This window comes from Passer domesticus, unplaced genomic scaffold (assembly GCF_036417665.1).
Source record: "Passer domesticus isolate bPasDom1 unplaced genomic scaffold, bPasDom1.hap1 HAP1_SCAFFOLD_89, whole genome shotgun sequence".
Taxonomy (NCBI): Eukaryota; Metazoa; Chordata; class Aves; order Passeriformes; family Passeridae; genus Passer; species Passer domesticus.
The window spans coordinates 212,220-225,956 of record NW_026990186.1 but is presented as its reverse complement, the minus strand read 5'-3'; the positions used below and the strand labels follow the sequence as shown (position 1 = coordinate 225,956).

Below are 13,737 nucleotides of genomic sequence, written 5' to 3'. Positions count from 1 at the left end.
GCAATACAAGACGAACACATCTTTTAAAACTGGATACTTTCAGCTGGTATATTGCTCTGAGAGAGCAAAAATATCACCTGCTTACAGAGCAATACTGGTCACTTGATGCATTAAGTATTGCAGGTGCATACCAGCAATGAAGGAGTCATTCCAAAGGGGCCATATCCAGCATTTGGCAGAACTAACCCTGAGCAAAGGGACCAGGGGATCTGATCCCTTTTTCTGAATCATTTCTCCAAGTCTCATCTCTCCTATCATTACATGCCCATAGATGCCAAAGGAACAACAACAGTGTCATTGAGCCTTACACCTTGAAAGCATTGCCGGACATAGATGTGCCAGAGACTGCATTTTGTCTGGCACAATTCCACTTGTCAGGGATCAGGCAAGGCAGGGACAGGGACAAGGCAGAAGGCATCTCCTCCCCAGCCTCAGCCTGCAGCACTGACACAGGCAGAGACAGTCGCAGAAGAGATTTGTCATTGGGAACCTGCCACAGGTGGCTTTGGGCTTGTGCTGTCAGAGGATGACAAACTCACACCCTACCTAGGCTGCAGCCATTTGGAAGTCTCCTTCTCCTTCACTGGAAAATTCAAAAGGACTTTCCATCATAAGAGATTTCCCTATTCTTCCCAGAGCAAAACCATGAATAACCCAGTGCAGAACCAATATCCATGAATCTCCTTTAAATCTAAAGGAGTTCAGACCAGAAAATACCCAAAGGAATGGTTTTCTCTTTCAAAAGCAGGAGGAAGGAACGGGAAAATTTCTCATTTCATGCTAAATGCCTTCTTTTTCTACTCTAATTTTGACACAAGAAAAGCTGCAGGGACATAAAAGGCATATGCAGCGTGGAGCGGAAATGTTTTATTTTTTGCGCTGCAGTTCCAGAATCCCCAGGTACCACTCAAGCTCCTGCCACTCAACACTTCACCCTGGAAGAATTTTCACTCCACCACCAGAGAACACACCCAGGGACTGGGCTCTGGGAGAGTCCACTGAGACCATCAAGGAATTGAAATTAATTTAAAGACTTTTTTTAAAGAATGCGTTTTAACCAACCTTTCCAAGTGTCAACTCTGAGTCAAATTCCCAATGGTCATTTTAGGACAGACGTGCCTGTACATACCTACATGCTCTGGGGTCTTCTCCTGGCTTCTGCTGCTGGGTCTTGGCCTGGAGAAAATGGAAGACAAAAGAACATATGAGGAGCTAGAAGGAGAAGGGAGGGAATGGGCATACCATGAAAGAGGCAAACCTTCTTGGCATGGTCACTGTGATGAAGGAGGAATTGCAACACATAAACCCAAGAGGATGCAAAGATGATGCATTGTCCTTAAGCTTTCAGTTCCTGGAGTCACACAGAACTGGCCAAGCTCTGGCTGAAGTAACAGCCAAGTCCAGCAGGGGACCCATCCTGAGACACTTTGAAGCCCTGCCTCCTCTTCCCCAGCACCACCTCTGCTCTTGGGGCATTGCTCTTGGGTTTGACATTGGATGGGCAAAATGCGGAATACTCAGAGGTTTGCCTAAATACATGGGAGACTGTGCAAAATCACCACAGGAGATGGGAAGAGTGAGGTGAAGAGCACACTGGAGCAGCAGACACCTTGGCTTACCTCATCTCCTGGGACTTCTGCAATTCCAGCTGGGGAGAGCTGTGCACAGACCCAGCAGCACTGCCCACAGGGGGAATTCCTGCCTTGCGCAGACGGGGAATCAAAGATTTTCCCAATGATCTCTTCTTCATTTCCCCGCCCGTGGAATACAACAAGGAGGTCTGGAAAGAGTAGAACACAGTGCTCAGATCAATCATCCACACTTGCCCCCTTTGATGCCTCAAGAATTTTATCAATGCTCTTAACTGGGACCTGGTAGGAAAAGTCAAACTGATGCAGCAACTTGGCACAGGATTGGGAATGCAAAGGGAACTGGACAGGGAGAGACCATGTCCCACATTTCCGAGCTCTCCCCACCTTCTCACTTCCCTGGAAATGCGACTACATTCCCAACTGACATCCACATGTTTGACATCAAGGTGTTCTGGGGTGCCACTGCCTCCCCTGGCCTTTTGGATGCCATGGCAGTGGGTTTAGATCACTCTTCTCTCCCTGCCCCTAACGTGTCTCACAGCCAGTGCTGATCTCCAGCCAAATCCCCACAAAGCCATTCTGCAGCATGTCCAAACCTGCTTGCCTCAAGCCCCTCATTTCTGCTGCTGCTGCCCTTCCCTCCTACATTTCCCCAGCAGCCTTGGAGCCCAGATGCTGCTGCTGAGCTCTCGGGATGCTCGCTGCTCTCCAGTTCCCACACATCCATCATCTCAGCCTCACTGCCATTCAGGAAGTTCAGCAGAGCTCCCTGCCCTGCTGCTCTCTGCAAGGTGTCTGCCTGCCCCACTTGCTCCAGGGCCCCCATGCCATGGCCAGGAATGGGGGTGGAGGCAGCAGAGGCAGATGTACACCCATGCTTAGTATCCCATCATTTCTGGCCCTGCTAAACAGCCAAGCCAGGACCTGTTCAAAGTTCACTGAAGCGGTCGGTTCCTGTCAGGGAAAAGGTCTCAGAGCTCTGCTGTGTTCTGGATTGACTATATGATGCTTTTATCCCCAATTGTCTTGTTCTGTTTATACCGAATAATGTTTTACACCTGTAAGACTCTCTTCCAGACAGTGAAGAGGGGAGGGAAGAAGCGCGCAGTTTGTTTTCAGACTGCTCTCACTCCTCCACATTCCTGCTCCTGGACTGTCTTGTCTGCGGATGGACAGACAGCTGGACAGAGCTCCTTTTTCCCTTTTTTTCTGCTTTTAGTTAGTTTTAGCTAGCTGAGGCAAAGAAGTTCCCTGGACTGTGATTTTTTTCCTTATTTCTTGGACCTGTTCAAGCCTGCTCTGGACTGAACACCCAGAAGAGCACCGGCAGCTCCACCTGTGGCCCCCTGGCCGGGCCTGGGACGCGGCGTTTCCAGCACCAGAGACTGGTCAAAGACTGAGTGAGCCGAGCTGCAACCCGGGGAAGGGACTGTTCTGAGTTTGCTTTCTTTGGAGCAGTGAGAAGTTTTATTGTTTAATATTGTTTGGGTTCTATTGTTTAATAAACAGGTTTCTTTCCACTTTTTCTCCAAGGAGATATTTTCTCCCAAACCGGTTAGAGGGGGGAGGGGCAATTGAATCTGCTTTTGTAGAGAAGCCCCTTTGGGGGTTATCTCCCAAACTTGCCCTAAACCAGGACACAATGCCACCCAGACAGACAGTGCCCAGAGAAGCAGTGTCCATAAGGAGCCCAGAGGAGTCCAAAACAGCACACAAACTCTCTTTCCACACTCTGTGCCTCTTGACTGCCTCTGCTTGGTAGCTTTTCTTCTTCAGCTTGCATGACGGCAATTTCCCCCTTCATCTCAAGCAGCCTTTTCTCCTGCTCCCTCTGTACCTCTGCCAGGAAGTTTGCCCGTTCCTCCAGCTGCTTCCGTGCCTCCACATGCTGCTCTTCCAGTTGTCTCTCCTGATGAGGGGAACAGACAATTCCTGATGAAGTCCAAGCAATGCTCCCCATAGAAAGAAATGGAAGCTTCATCCCTCCAACAACCCCCCCACCTGGAAAGTGCACATGAGTTGTGACTTTGTGCCCTCCAGCAATGCTGTTCTAACCCAAAATGTAGAGGGAGTGTCAGCAGCTGGAAGGAAGGAGATGCCACCTTCCTTCCCTGCTCTCATGGCTGCCTGTTTTCTGGCCCCTCTCTCCTCAGCATTTCTGCCTGTTCTCAGAGGCTCTGTGCTCACATTCCCCCTGCCCTTTGATCAAGGAAGAGCTGCACATGGACTGCAGGATGAGGATGAGGCCATCGCCTCGATGATCCAGTCACAAGGCAGGCCACCAGCTGAAATACCAGCAACACAGGGCCTCTTGTATATCATTCAGGCCCAAAGACATCTGTCCACCATGGCCTCCCATGGACAGAAAGCAAGGAACCCAGTTGCTGGGACTGCAGTTGGCAGCAAGGTCAGCAGCCGCCTGCTGCATGGCACAAGGCTGTGGGGAAGATCCTGCCCCTTTGCTGCCATGCTTTGTGTGGCGACCACCCAGCCTCCTGGGGAACTTGGCTGATGCCCATCCTGAACCTGTGCATGCATATACTGTCCCAGCATTGTCCTCTGGCTCTTCACAGGCCTTCAAGTATGAGTCCTTGAAGGCCCCTGCTGCCTGGACCAGCAACGTCTGGCCTACAGCAGATGCTTGCGGCCATGTCACATACTCAGGCTGCTCTTCTGCTGAGACAGCCCACCAAACCTGCCTGAAATCTTCAGGTGCCTCTTGTTTCTTACCAGTTTTTGCTCGAGATTCCTTTTTTCCTCTTCCTGGGCAGATTGCCAGAGTCTCAGAACCTTGCAGCACTGCTCTTGTGCCCAGCGGAGCTGTTCAGCCATGTCTTCACATTGCTGCTGGCTGAGAGCTCTTACAGCCAGCAGTTCACGATGAAGGCCCCTCACATCCTCTGCAAACATGACACACGGCAATCAGACACTCCACAAGCAGAGCAATCTGCTGGCCTTAAGCCCTTCCAGTTTCAGGCAAGGAGGGACCTGTCCTCAGCTGCTTCACTGCTCAGAAGCCCTGGGCACAGAGCTGCCTTGCCAGCCACTGCACTGGGCAGGGCCATAAGCAGAAACAAAGCACACCAGGCTCTCACCCAGTATCGCCTCCTTGGCCTGCCTGGCCCTGTGCACTTGGGCTTCCACACGGCTCCTGGCCATCTCCAGCTCCCATATGTGCTGCTGAGCCTCCAGCAGGCTGCTTTGCAGGCTCTCCTTCTCTGACCTACAAGGCGTGAAGATGAAGAGCAATTGCTCCTGGCACACAGGGGCAGCTTCTCCAGTAAGATGTGCCTTAAGATCCCTACACCTTAGTATGGAAAATGGCTTGCATGGAAACTCAGATACAGCAGGACTATCTTGCCACTTTACACAGCAAAGCAGGCCCCTCCAGGTGACTGGGCAGCCTTTCCTCATGACCTAGCCCAGCTCAGTTTGGTCTCAGCAGCCAAAGCTGAAATTGCTGTTGCCTGACCTAGCACACACGGATGTGCCCACCAAATATCTGCAAAGGGACAAAAGCCCAGCCTCTGCTCACAGCCTTGGGCTCATCTGCACTTCCAAGTCACTCTGCAGGTGCAGGACAGAACAGGGCTCTCCTGGCTGACTCCTCAATGCTCATGCCATTCATAGTGGACATATAGGTACTTTGTTGGCCAGGCACTCTCTAAGTAAAAGGGACTAAAGGAATTCACCAAACCATATAGCAAAACCTCTGGCTTCTGGCAGCATGAGTAGGAAACCAGAAGTAGGTTTCTATCTGCACAAGAACTCTCTAGGAGGAGGGACAGATATCCGGCCAATTAAATGACTGGAATTGGATAAACAAGACCACTTGCTACCTTTATTTTTGCCTAACTAAGCCGCAGTGCCCAAATATCTGGGCACTCTTTAAAAAGGAAGAAGGACCAGCTAAAAAGATCCTTGACAGGTTACAGAGGTGGCTGGACAAGTGGGCAAGAATCAGTGTGCAGCAAGAATCCCCAGACACTGTCAAGAAGTCACAAGACCTTTCCCTTCTGCTGCTGCTGCTGTTTGTAAGCAGTTCTAGGTTCTGCACCATCCTTCACAAGAGTCAGCTCTGCAGGCTCTCAAGATTTTCAGTGTGACCCTCCAGCTTCACCTGAAGCGTCAGCGCCCTACTCACAACATTCACATCTAAGAGCCTTGAATTCCAAAAACCCCATGTCAAACAACTTGGCAAGGAAAGATTGATGGTCAGATGCACTGAAGGAGAAAGCAAAACCAGAGGGAAACTTCTGGTTTCAGCAAACATCTGCACAGTGTCCCTGGTCCTGAATTCAGTGCCAAGTTGGCTTGCTTTGCACTTGTCACAGGAATGTGCAAGGGGTCCCAAGCAGGCACCCAAAAAAAGCTTTGAGACCTTGAGCTGGCAGAAAAGTAAGATTCACATCACAATATCCTTCCCTTTTTGCTTGTATCTCTTTGCTTCTCTGCCCAAGAAACATCTGGAGAGCACACAGCAGGCAGTAAATCCTGGCATAATGCTCACCACCTTTGTAACTACAGACCTTCAGTAATGTCCCACCCAGGGTCTCCTCCCTGCCTTTACCTGGCCTCTGCCAGCTGCTCTGAAAGGCCTCGCAGGTCTCGCTCCGTGGCTGCCAGTCGTGCTTCCAGGGCAGCGTTCTCCGGTGCCAGCACCGCCTTCTCTCTGCACACCTGGGACAGGGTGTGCCCTTGGCGGGAGAACTCCTGCAGCAGCTTCTCCAGGCCCCTGTGGGCTGGCCGCTGCCGCCGGAAAACCTGGGAGTGGAGGGGCACCATTTTTCAAGAGGAACAACAACAACAACAACACAGGTTCGGTCTCAGCTTGCTGCCAGAAGCAGCATTCAGGGGGGTCTTGCTAGGACAAATCCCTCTCCCACAAGTGCTGCCTAGGAACAAGGTGAGCATACCTTTGGCACTGCCAGAGGAACCACTTCCTTCAGCAGATCCCTCTGAGGCTGCCATTCCTCCGCTGTCGCTGCCGCCACTTCAGACGCCCTCTCTAGTGAGGAGTGGCGCTTTCTCTCACATGCAGCCAACTCCTTCCACCTACAGCAAGCAGACAGACAAATAAGCCTTTAATTGCAACACAGTCTCCTTGCAAGGCCAGGACTGCATACCATGTCCCACACAAGGCAGTCTCAGGGACTTCCAACAGCCCTCTACTTCCACCTCAAGAGAATGCTGCAATTCCCTCCCTAGACCAGCATCTCTATTTGTTGTTCCTGCAGGTGAAGGAGTCACCGCTGAGGAAGTCAAACAAGCTTCCAGAAGCCACAGAACACTTCCAGAAAGCTCAGGTACTCTCAGTTGAGTAACAGCTTCCTGCCTGCTAGCTCTTACTCTCCTTTCTGATTACAGTGGATACTGGACTTGCAAAAGTTCTTCTTTGGCTAAGACATGCTTGCTAAGTCTAGATGAGTACTGCCACAATTACTCTTGCTTTCACTAGTGAAACAAGGAAAGAGCCTGCAAGCCATAGCTTGGGGAGGAGGTGGGGATGATTTTCCAATCCAGTTATCAAAGGATGGGTTAGGCTGGCAGAGATGCCAGGAAGCCTCTAGCCCAGTCTTCAGTTCCAAGCACTTGGGGTCAGCATCTGGACAGGCTGCTCAAGGCCCTATCCAGCCAGGGCTTCTGAATTTCCAGGGCTGGAATTTGCACAAGCTCTCTGAGACACTTGTTCTGCTGCATGACTGCCTTTGCGGGTCAATGCTCTGCTGTCCTTAAGCCCAGCCTGACCCTCCCTTGCTTTTACTCTGGTCTAGTTTGGAATGCTTTTTGTCAGGGTTTAAGGAGTGAGTCCCAGGAGGCAGCTGTGCTCTAGGTTGCTCAGCAGCCAGACCTGCCCTGGGCTGCCTTCCCTCATCTGTGCTGAGCAAGTCCAACAATGAGAAAGCCAAATTTGTTCTTTGACACTGGGCCTCCTAAAGCCCAGCAATGCCCAGCCCTGCTCAGAGAAAGCGAGAAAGCTCAACACACACCTGAACTCCTGGGCGCCGTGCACTCCGTCCGTGCTCTCCTGCCGCTCCGCCTTTCCTGCCTGGGCCCGGGAGTCCTGACTGGCAAGATCCTCTCCTCGCGGGACCTGCAAGGAATAGGCAGGGGAAAAGCACAAACAAGCAATCAGGAGCAGGCAAGTTGGCTCCTGAGAGCTGGCAGAAGCAGCAAGTAGCAGCCCCCCTGAAGACAAAAGCTGTTGTGTGGGGCTGTTTATGTGGTGTTGATGTGGTGTTTGTGTCCCAACTAACCCTGGAGTTGCTCTGGAAATGTCTGAATAGAAGCAGGGAACATTTCCCTGCTCAGCTCTGCTCAACTGGCTTCCCCTCAGGATTTCAGGCCTTCAAGAGCAGCCAAAAGGAACTGCATTCCAGCCCTTCACAGACAAATTTTGTCTCTGCCATGCAGAGCTGCTCAGGATTCTCCTCAACACACTTGGGTCAGGTCAAAGTTAAGGGGGCAGTCGAAGCAGTGCCTGTAGCTACCTAGATAGGGCGTGGAGAGGGGTGGGTCCCTGCAGGCAACAGCGGCTCCTCGGCACCCCACAAGGCTGTGAACTGCACCTGGGGACCTCTCTCTGCTGACAGCAGGGAGCCTGCACAGACTCTGTGCACAAAGGGGCTGACTTCCACACCAGTAGCACTAAAGGACATCATGCTACCGCTTCTCTGACACCAAGGGAAGTTCACAGTCCCTGTGAGAATGCCAGGAAAACGATGCCTGCATGTCAATTTTCAGATGCCATTTCTCATGGGTCAGTGGCTGGGCTGAAGTGCGAGCTCATGGCAGGACTCCAGCCCCCAGCATCCTCAGCCTCAAAGGGCAAGGGCTGTCTGCTCAGAAACTTGCAGCTCTGCACTGCCCCAGAGCTTTGCACTCAACCAACCAAAGCTGCCACTGATTGCTGCAGGATGCTCAGGCCCTGGACTGACAACACCTGGAGGTTTCTTGTCCTTTGTGTCCCCTTTAGCCTCTGGAGGAAGAGAGTGAGCCAGAGGAGGTTCTGCTGCTGCTGTGGTGCTCTGCAGACAGGCAGCAGTGTGAGGGACAAGGAGTAACCTGTCATTTAGAGCCTGATTTCTCCTGAGCTCTATCCTCAGCTCTCCTAAGCACAAGTCATGAAATTGGGAAAAAGTGAGATGCTCAGGCATTAAAACTCAATTAAAAAGGGCTGATAAGTCTAATGTTTAAACAGGATTGTGCATGCTTCTGCAGGAGATATTTCAGGCTGGCTACAATCAGCATGCAGCCTCCTGCCTGCAAAGCTTGACTTTAATTAGTTAAAACCTCTTCAGTGGAAAAGGAGGAAAGGGATGGAATCCTTCTGGTAGTGTTCATGCAGATGCTGATGTGGACTTTCTTTCAGCCTGCCAGGCTGGCACTCTACTGCAACAGGCCAAGCCCACAGCTTTCTCCACACTCCTCAGACACCAGGAATGTCAAGGGTGCCCGTCCCACTCACCGAAGCGCGCGCTTGACTCCTTCCACCTCTGAGGCGAGCTGCCGGGGGCAAGGAAAAATGAACCAGGTGCTGTTAGAAAACTGTTTGTGCTGAGGAATCCCACAGAACAAGTCCCCCCAAGCAGAGAGCATTCTCCTTTCACAACATCCCTCCAGGAGCAACATTTTTAACACAGCGAGCAAGACCGCAGGACAATACCTTAGGCTGTGTCTACCTTTTGCTCGGCATTGCCACTAAGGAACTAGAAACTTGGCCATGAAGATGCAAATTGTTCCTTAGCAGGCAGTGCCTACATTGGAGCTCATTGTCCAGCCTGCAGCTAAAGCAGCTTTTTTCTCCTCTCTTTCCTGGACTTGCTTTTTCTTTTTGTAAATTGCATGCAGCATGTACCACACAGTTGCTGTAAACAATTCCCTATAAAAGCTTCCACCAAACCCTTCTCAGCACTGGCAGTTCTGTTGGGACACAGCACAGGCCCAGCTCCATGCTTCAGGAGCACACACAAAGTGCTCGGCAGTTTGCCCTTCAGCACAGAGCCAATGGCTCTTGGAGCACACAGAGGGGGTCCAGTTAGACAGGCACATCCTTTAAGGATGGAATGCAATCAAAAGATGCTTTTCCTCAGTTCTGGAGAGACCTGCACAGTTTTTGGGAGGATATCTGCAAAGATCTCTCAGTCTGCATTTTGGAGGTTCCTACACCCTGCTGGGCAAGAGACACCCCTTTTCAGCTGAAGCTCTTGACAGGAGCTTTACCAAACATATGGCATCTTTATGCCATTTTTGTTCCAACGTGCTGCCCCAAAGGAAAAAACAACTTCTATTTACCAGCCAAACGCAGAAAAGCTTTCCGAGAAGCCGCCAATGAAAAGGCGCTGCTGACTGCTCTACGGACTCGCTCCATCCTTTGAGCAGGGCTGCTCGAGTCCGTAGGTCAGGAAACAAAAATGGAAAAAAAACCCCACTTGCACAAGTCCTGAGACTGTGCAAGTAAAGAAGGGGTAAAACAGGACACTTGCACAAGTCCTGAGACTGTGCAAGTAAAAAGGGGAAAAACAGGACACTTGCACAAGTCCTGAGACTGTGCAAGTAAAAAGGGGAAAAACAGGACACTTGCACAAGTCCTGAGACTGTGCAAGTAAAAAAGGGGTAAAACAGGACACTTGCACAAGTCCTGAGACTGTGCAAGTAAAGAGGGGAAAAACAGGACACTTGCACAAGTCCTGAGACTGTGCAAGTAAAAAGGGGAAAAACAGGACACTTGCACAAGTCCTGAGACTGTGCAAGTAAAAAGGGGGTAAAACAGGACACTTGCACAAGTCCTGAGACTGTGCAAGTAAAGAGGGGAAAAACAGGACACTTGCACAAGTCCTGAGACTGTGCAAGTAAAAAGGGGTAAAACAGGACACTTGCACCAGTCCAAGGACTGTGCAAGAAAATAGAGAAACAAAAGGACACCGGCCGTAATCTGAGAACAACTCAGACGAGGTGATCCTCCTGCAAGGAGCACGCCAAGAGCTGCTCTGGATGCTGAGGCCTTGCGGGCACCAGGAAAACCTCCTGCTGACAACGCTGTGACGTGGCAGCCCTCTGCTGACATCACAATAGCAGCCGCTCTGGCTTGCTCTGTGAGTTCATGCATGGCAACCAAACCTTCCCTACAGCTAACACAATAGAAAAGCCCAGAAAGTTCTCCTCTGCCCCAAAGCAGCACAAAACTCCCTTGCAGTCCATAACCCACAGCTCAAAGGATCCCAGAGTAACACAGAACAGGCACCAAGCCCATTCACCCTGTACGCCAAGCTGAACACTCAGAAGAGCCAGCATGTGAGGAAACCAAAGGCAATGTGCCCTTTTGCCCAGCAGTGCTTCTCCAAAAACCAAGAACACTTGATTAAGTGCTGTGGATGAAATTGTGCACTGCTAATATCCTGGAGAGTTCCCTCAACTGGAATGCCTGTCATTCCCACCCATTTGCTGCATGGCTAACATCAACCAGCAAACTGTAGGGCTTGCTGAAGGAACAATGACACCAAAGTGGGGAGCAAAAGCCAAGTAACCAACCTGCTGCACACACAGCACACTGCTGCTGCACAATTACAGCACCTCAAAGAAGCCTTTGGGACCTGTGCCTCACTTCTGGCAGCTTCCCTGCAGGATGCATCTGGCAGTCACAGGGATCTGACTCCAATGGACACACAGAAAGAAGGAAAAGAACCTTAAATCCCAATGTGGGACAATGTAGAAGCTGGTGGGGCAAGGAAAACCACTAAAATGGGCAAGTCCCACCTAAAAGGGAGTTATAAGGCAGAGACCAAATAGCTCAGCTGGTGGGCACACCTTAGCAAGGCAGGCTCAGGAAAACAGAGCAACCACAAGCTTTCCAAAGTTCAGAAGCTTCCTTCCCCCTCCTCTCCTCTGCCCTTGAAAACAGGTTTTTTTCTCCCTCCTAAAAATACCTTCCTGAGCACAAACAGAAAGTGCCTGGAAAAACTACCAGGTCTCAGTTAAAAACTAAAAGAATGGAGAAAGATCTGGGCTTTTGCTGTTTGCCTGCTCTTGCAGCCATGGCAGCATTTTGGAAGGGCTCTGCACAAGTCCAGGTGTTTCCCAGCCCCAGGACCACCTCTGGCATGAGCCCAGCAAGTGGAGTGGAGAGAGCAGCTGGTCAGACACCACAGGTGACAGCTGGGAGGCTGCATATTGTCCTGATGCAAATTCCCTCTGCATGTCACACGGAAAGTCATGATAATTCTCAAGAAATGTCTGATTAGATGAGGAATGTCTGTGGATCTGCAGACCCCACATTTGTGCCTTACTGGTGTCATAATCCTGAAGCTTTAAGATGTTGCTGGGTGACCCTAATTTCCTCCAGGCTAGAGATCAGGGAATAGTTTCAAACATGCACTGCTTACAAAACAGTCCCCAGAGCCAGTCATACCGTTTTCTGCCCACCATTCACAAAACACTGCTGTTTCCTCAAAGGAAAGCAACGGGAAGCTCCAGCAGCCTGCCCCCAGCCCAAGAGTGTTGCCACATTCTCTTCACAGAGAAAAGCAAGGCACAAATCTTCCCAGGAATATTTCTGGGTTTCATATTTTCTGAACATCAGAGAAAGAGAAAACACAATTCTTATGACTCTGTTGTGCCAAAGTAGAATGCAATATGGAGTTTGTTACCCAAAGTGAGGATGTTTTGTTCCCTTGGCCTATCAGGGCCAGGAGAATGTGTGTGTCAGGACTGCCATGAGACAGACACGAGAGAATCAGAGTGGATGCAGTTCTGTGCAGCTGTGAGCAAGGGTGAGTGTGTGGCAGATTCAGTTTAGATGCAATCTATATAGTATGGTATAAGAAAGTAATTATTTAGGCTTCTGATAAGGTGGAGTCAGATGCATCACCCTCTCTCCCTCTCCACATTATCAGAGTCACCTTGATTTTCCATACAAGAGTTTCCAACTGATTTTTTCCTCTACTTTCTATGTCCTGTGTCTCAGCAAAAGTGGCTTCTGCCAGCACAATGAAGTGGACACAGACCATTCGTTCATGTGCAACAGCACGGGTTGGTGCTCCAGCCTGAGAGCTGGAACTCAGCAATTGGGCAACTGTGCTTTGAGATGCAACAGCAGCCAGAGAACGAGGCTGGGGGTGACAGCTTGGGGACAAGGCTGGCCCAGCAATGGCATGGCACACAAGCTGTGCAGGAGGCACTGTCAGCATGACAGCCCTAAGAATGCCACAAAACCCACACAGTTTTACACATTTATGCAACGCTGGTTGCTCTGCATGTATGTCTGTACTGCTGCCTTTATAACCTTTTGGAAATGGTCAGAGCTAGCAGGATTCACCCCCACCAGGAGCTGATTCAGCCTGGCAACCTGCTGACTTACACAGGCTTCTGGCTTTCCAGGTGAAGCCAAGGCAAGCCCTGCTGCTGCTGCTGCTGTGGCAGAAAGCCCCGTCTGGGCAGGGATGGCACCACTGTGCCACGGGCTGTTTCTCCTTCCAGAGCTGGGCGCTGCTTTTGAGCCACTGATGACGGCTGGCGGCAGAAGGAAGGGGCCTTTTCCTGCACCAGCACTCATGGACGCACCAGGGCCACCTTCAGGGGAGACGTTCGGCCCCACAGAGTGAAGCAGAGGGCCACAGCTGGCAAACGCTTCCTTTGGAGCCTTCCTCTCTCTGGAAAGAAGGGAGCCGAGGGACAGGACGAGCAGCAGGGCCCAATCCCGGCCCGGGCCTGCAGGGAGGGGCGGCTGCCGCTGGGCGGCGCCATGGGCAGGGAGCGCGCCTGCGCGGGGCGGGCGGGGCCGGGCAGCCGCCAGGGGGCGCCCGGGGCGGGGCGGGGCCCCTGTGTGAGGGGGGAGAGCCTCGGGCAGTGCGGAGCCACAAACGGGACTGTCCGTGCGGCACGCACAGCGCCAGGGCAATGCACAGCGCCAGGCACAGCACAGCTTCAGCGCAGCCTGGCCAGGAAGGGAATGCTCCCACGGAGTGCAGGAGCCAGCTGGTTGGATTCCCAGTCCTGTGCTGAGCTGGCAGGGCACAGAGCCTCCTCAAGCACCGGTGCCTCCTCTCCAGGCTTCCTGCCCTTCCTTTGCTGACAGGGTCCCATCAGCCAGGCTGGGGGCAGGCTCAGATGATGTTAGAAAGCACTGCTGTCCAAAAGCAAAAAAGAT

At 51.5% G+C, this 13,737-nt stretch overlaps 1 protein-coding gene and 1 long non-coding RNA gene across 6 annotated transcripts in view; both read right to left on the bottom strand.

Moving 5' to 3' along the window:
* The window catches only part of LOC135293224 (TOG array regulator of axonemal microtubules protein 2-like), a 30,002-nt gene extending 25,214 nt beyond the window's left edge, over positions 1-4,788 (bottom strand). For 4 of the 5 annotated variants that reach the window (XM_064407219.1, XM_064407220.1, XM_064407221.1 and 1 more), the window contains exons 1-5: positions 4,688-4,788; positions 4,323-4,492; positions 3,430-3,501; positions 1,620-1,780; positions 1,130-1,176 (exon numbers count right to left, since the gene is read on the bottom strand). In XM_064407219.1, coding sequence (XP_064263289.1) covers positions 1,130-1,176; positions 1,620-1,780; positions 3,430-3,501; positions 4,323-4,492; positions 4,688-4,751 — 514 coding nt within the window. In that variant the 5' untranslated portion in view covers positions 4,752-4,788. The remainder of the gene's footprint in view (positions 1-1,129; positions 1,177-1,619; positions 1,781-3,429; positions 3,502-4,322; positions 4,493-4,687) is intronic. The other variant, XM_064407222.1, reaches the window with a different exon arrangement.
* Positions 4,789-7,588: 2,800 nt separating this feature from the next.
* LOC135293229 (uncharacterized) lies at positions 7,589-10,597 on the bottom strand. The gene is made up of 3 exons (XR_010355336.1): positions 9,888-10,597; positions 9,061-9,098; positions 7,589-7,686 (listed from the first exon to the last, which is right to left on the bottom strand). It is a non-coding gene; the product is annotated as an uncharacterized LOC135293229 (long non-coding RNA).
* Between the last annotated feature and the right edge of the window lie 3,140 nt (positions 10,598-13,737).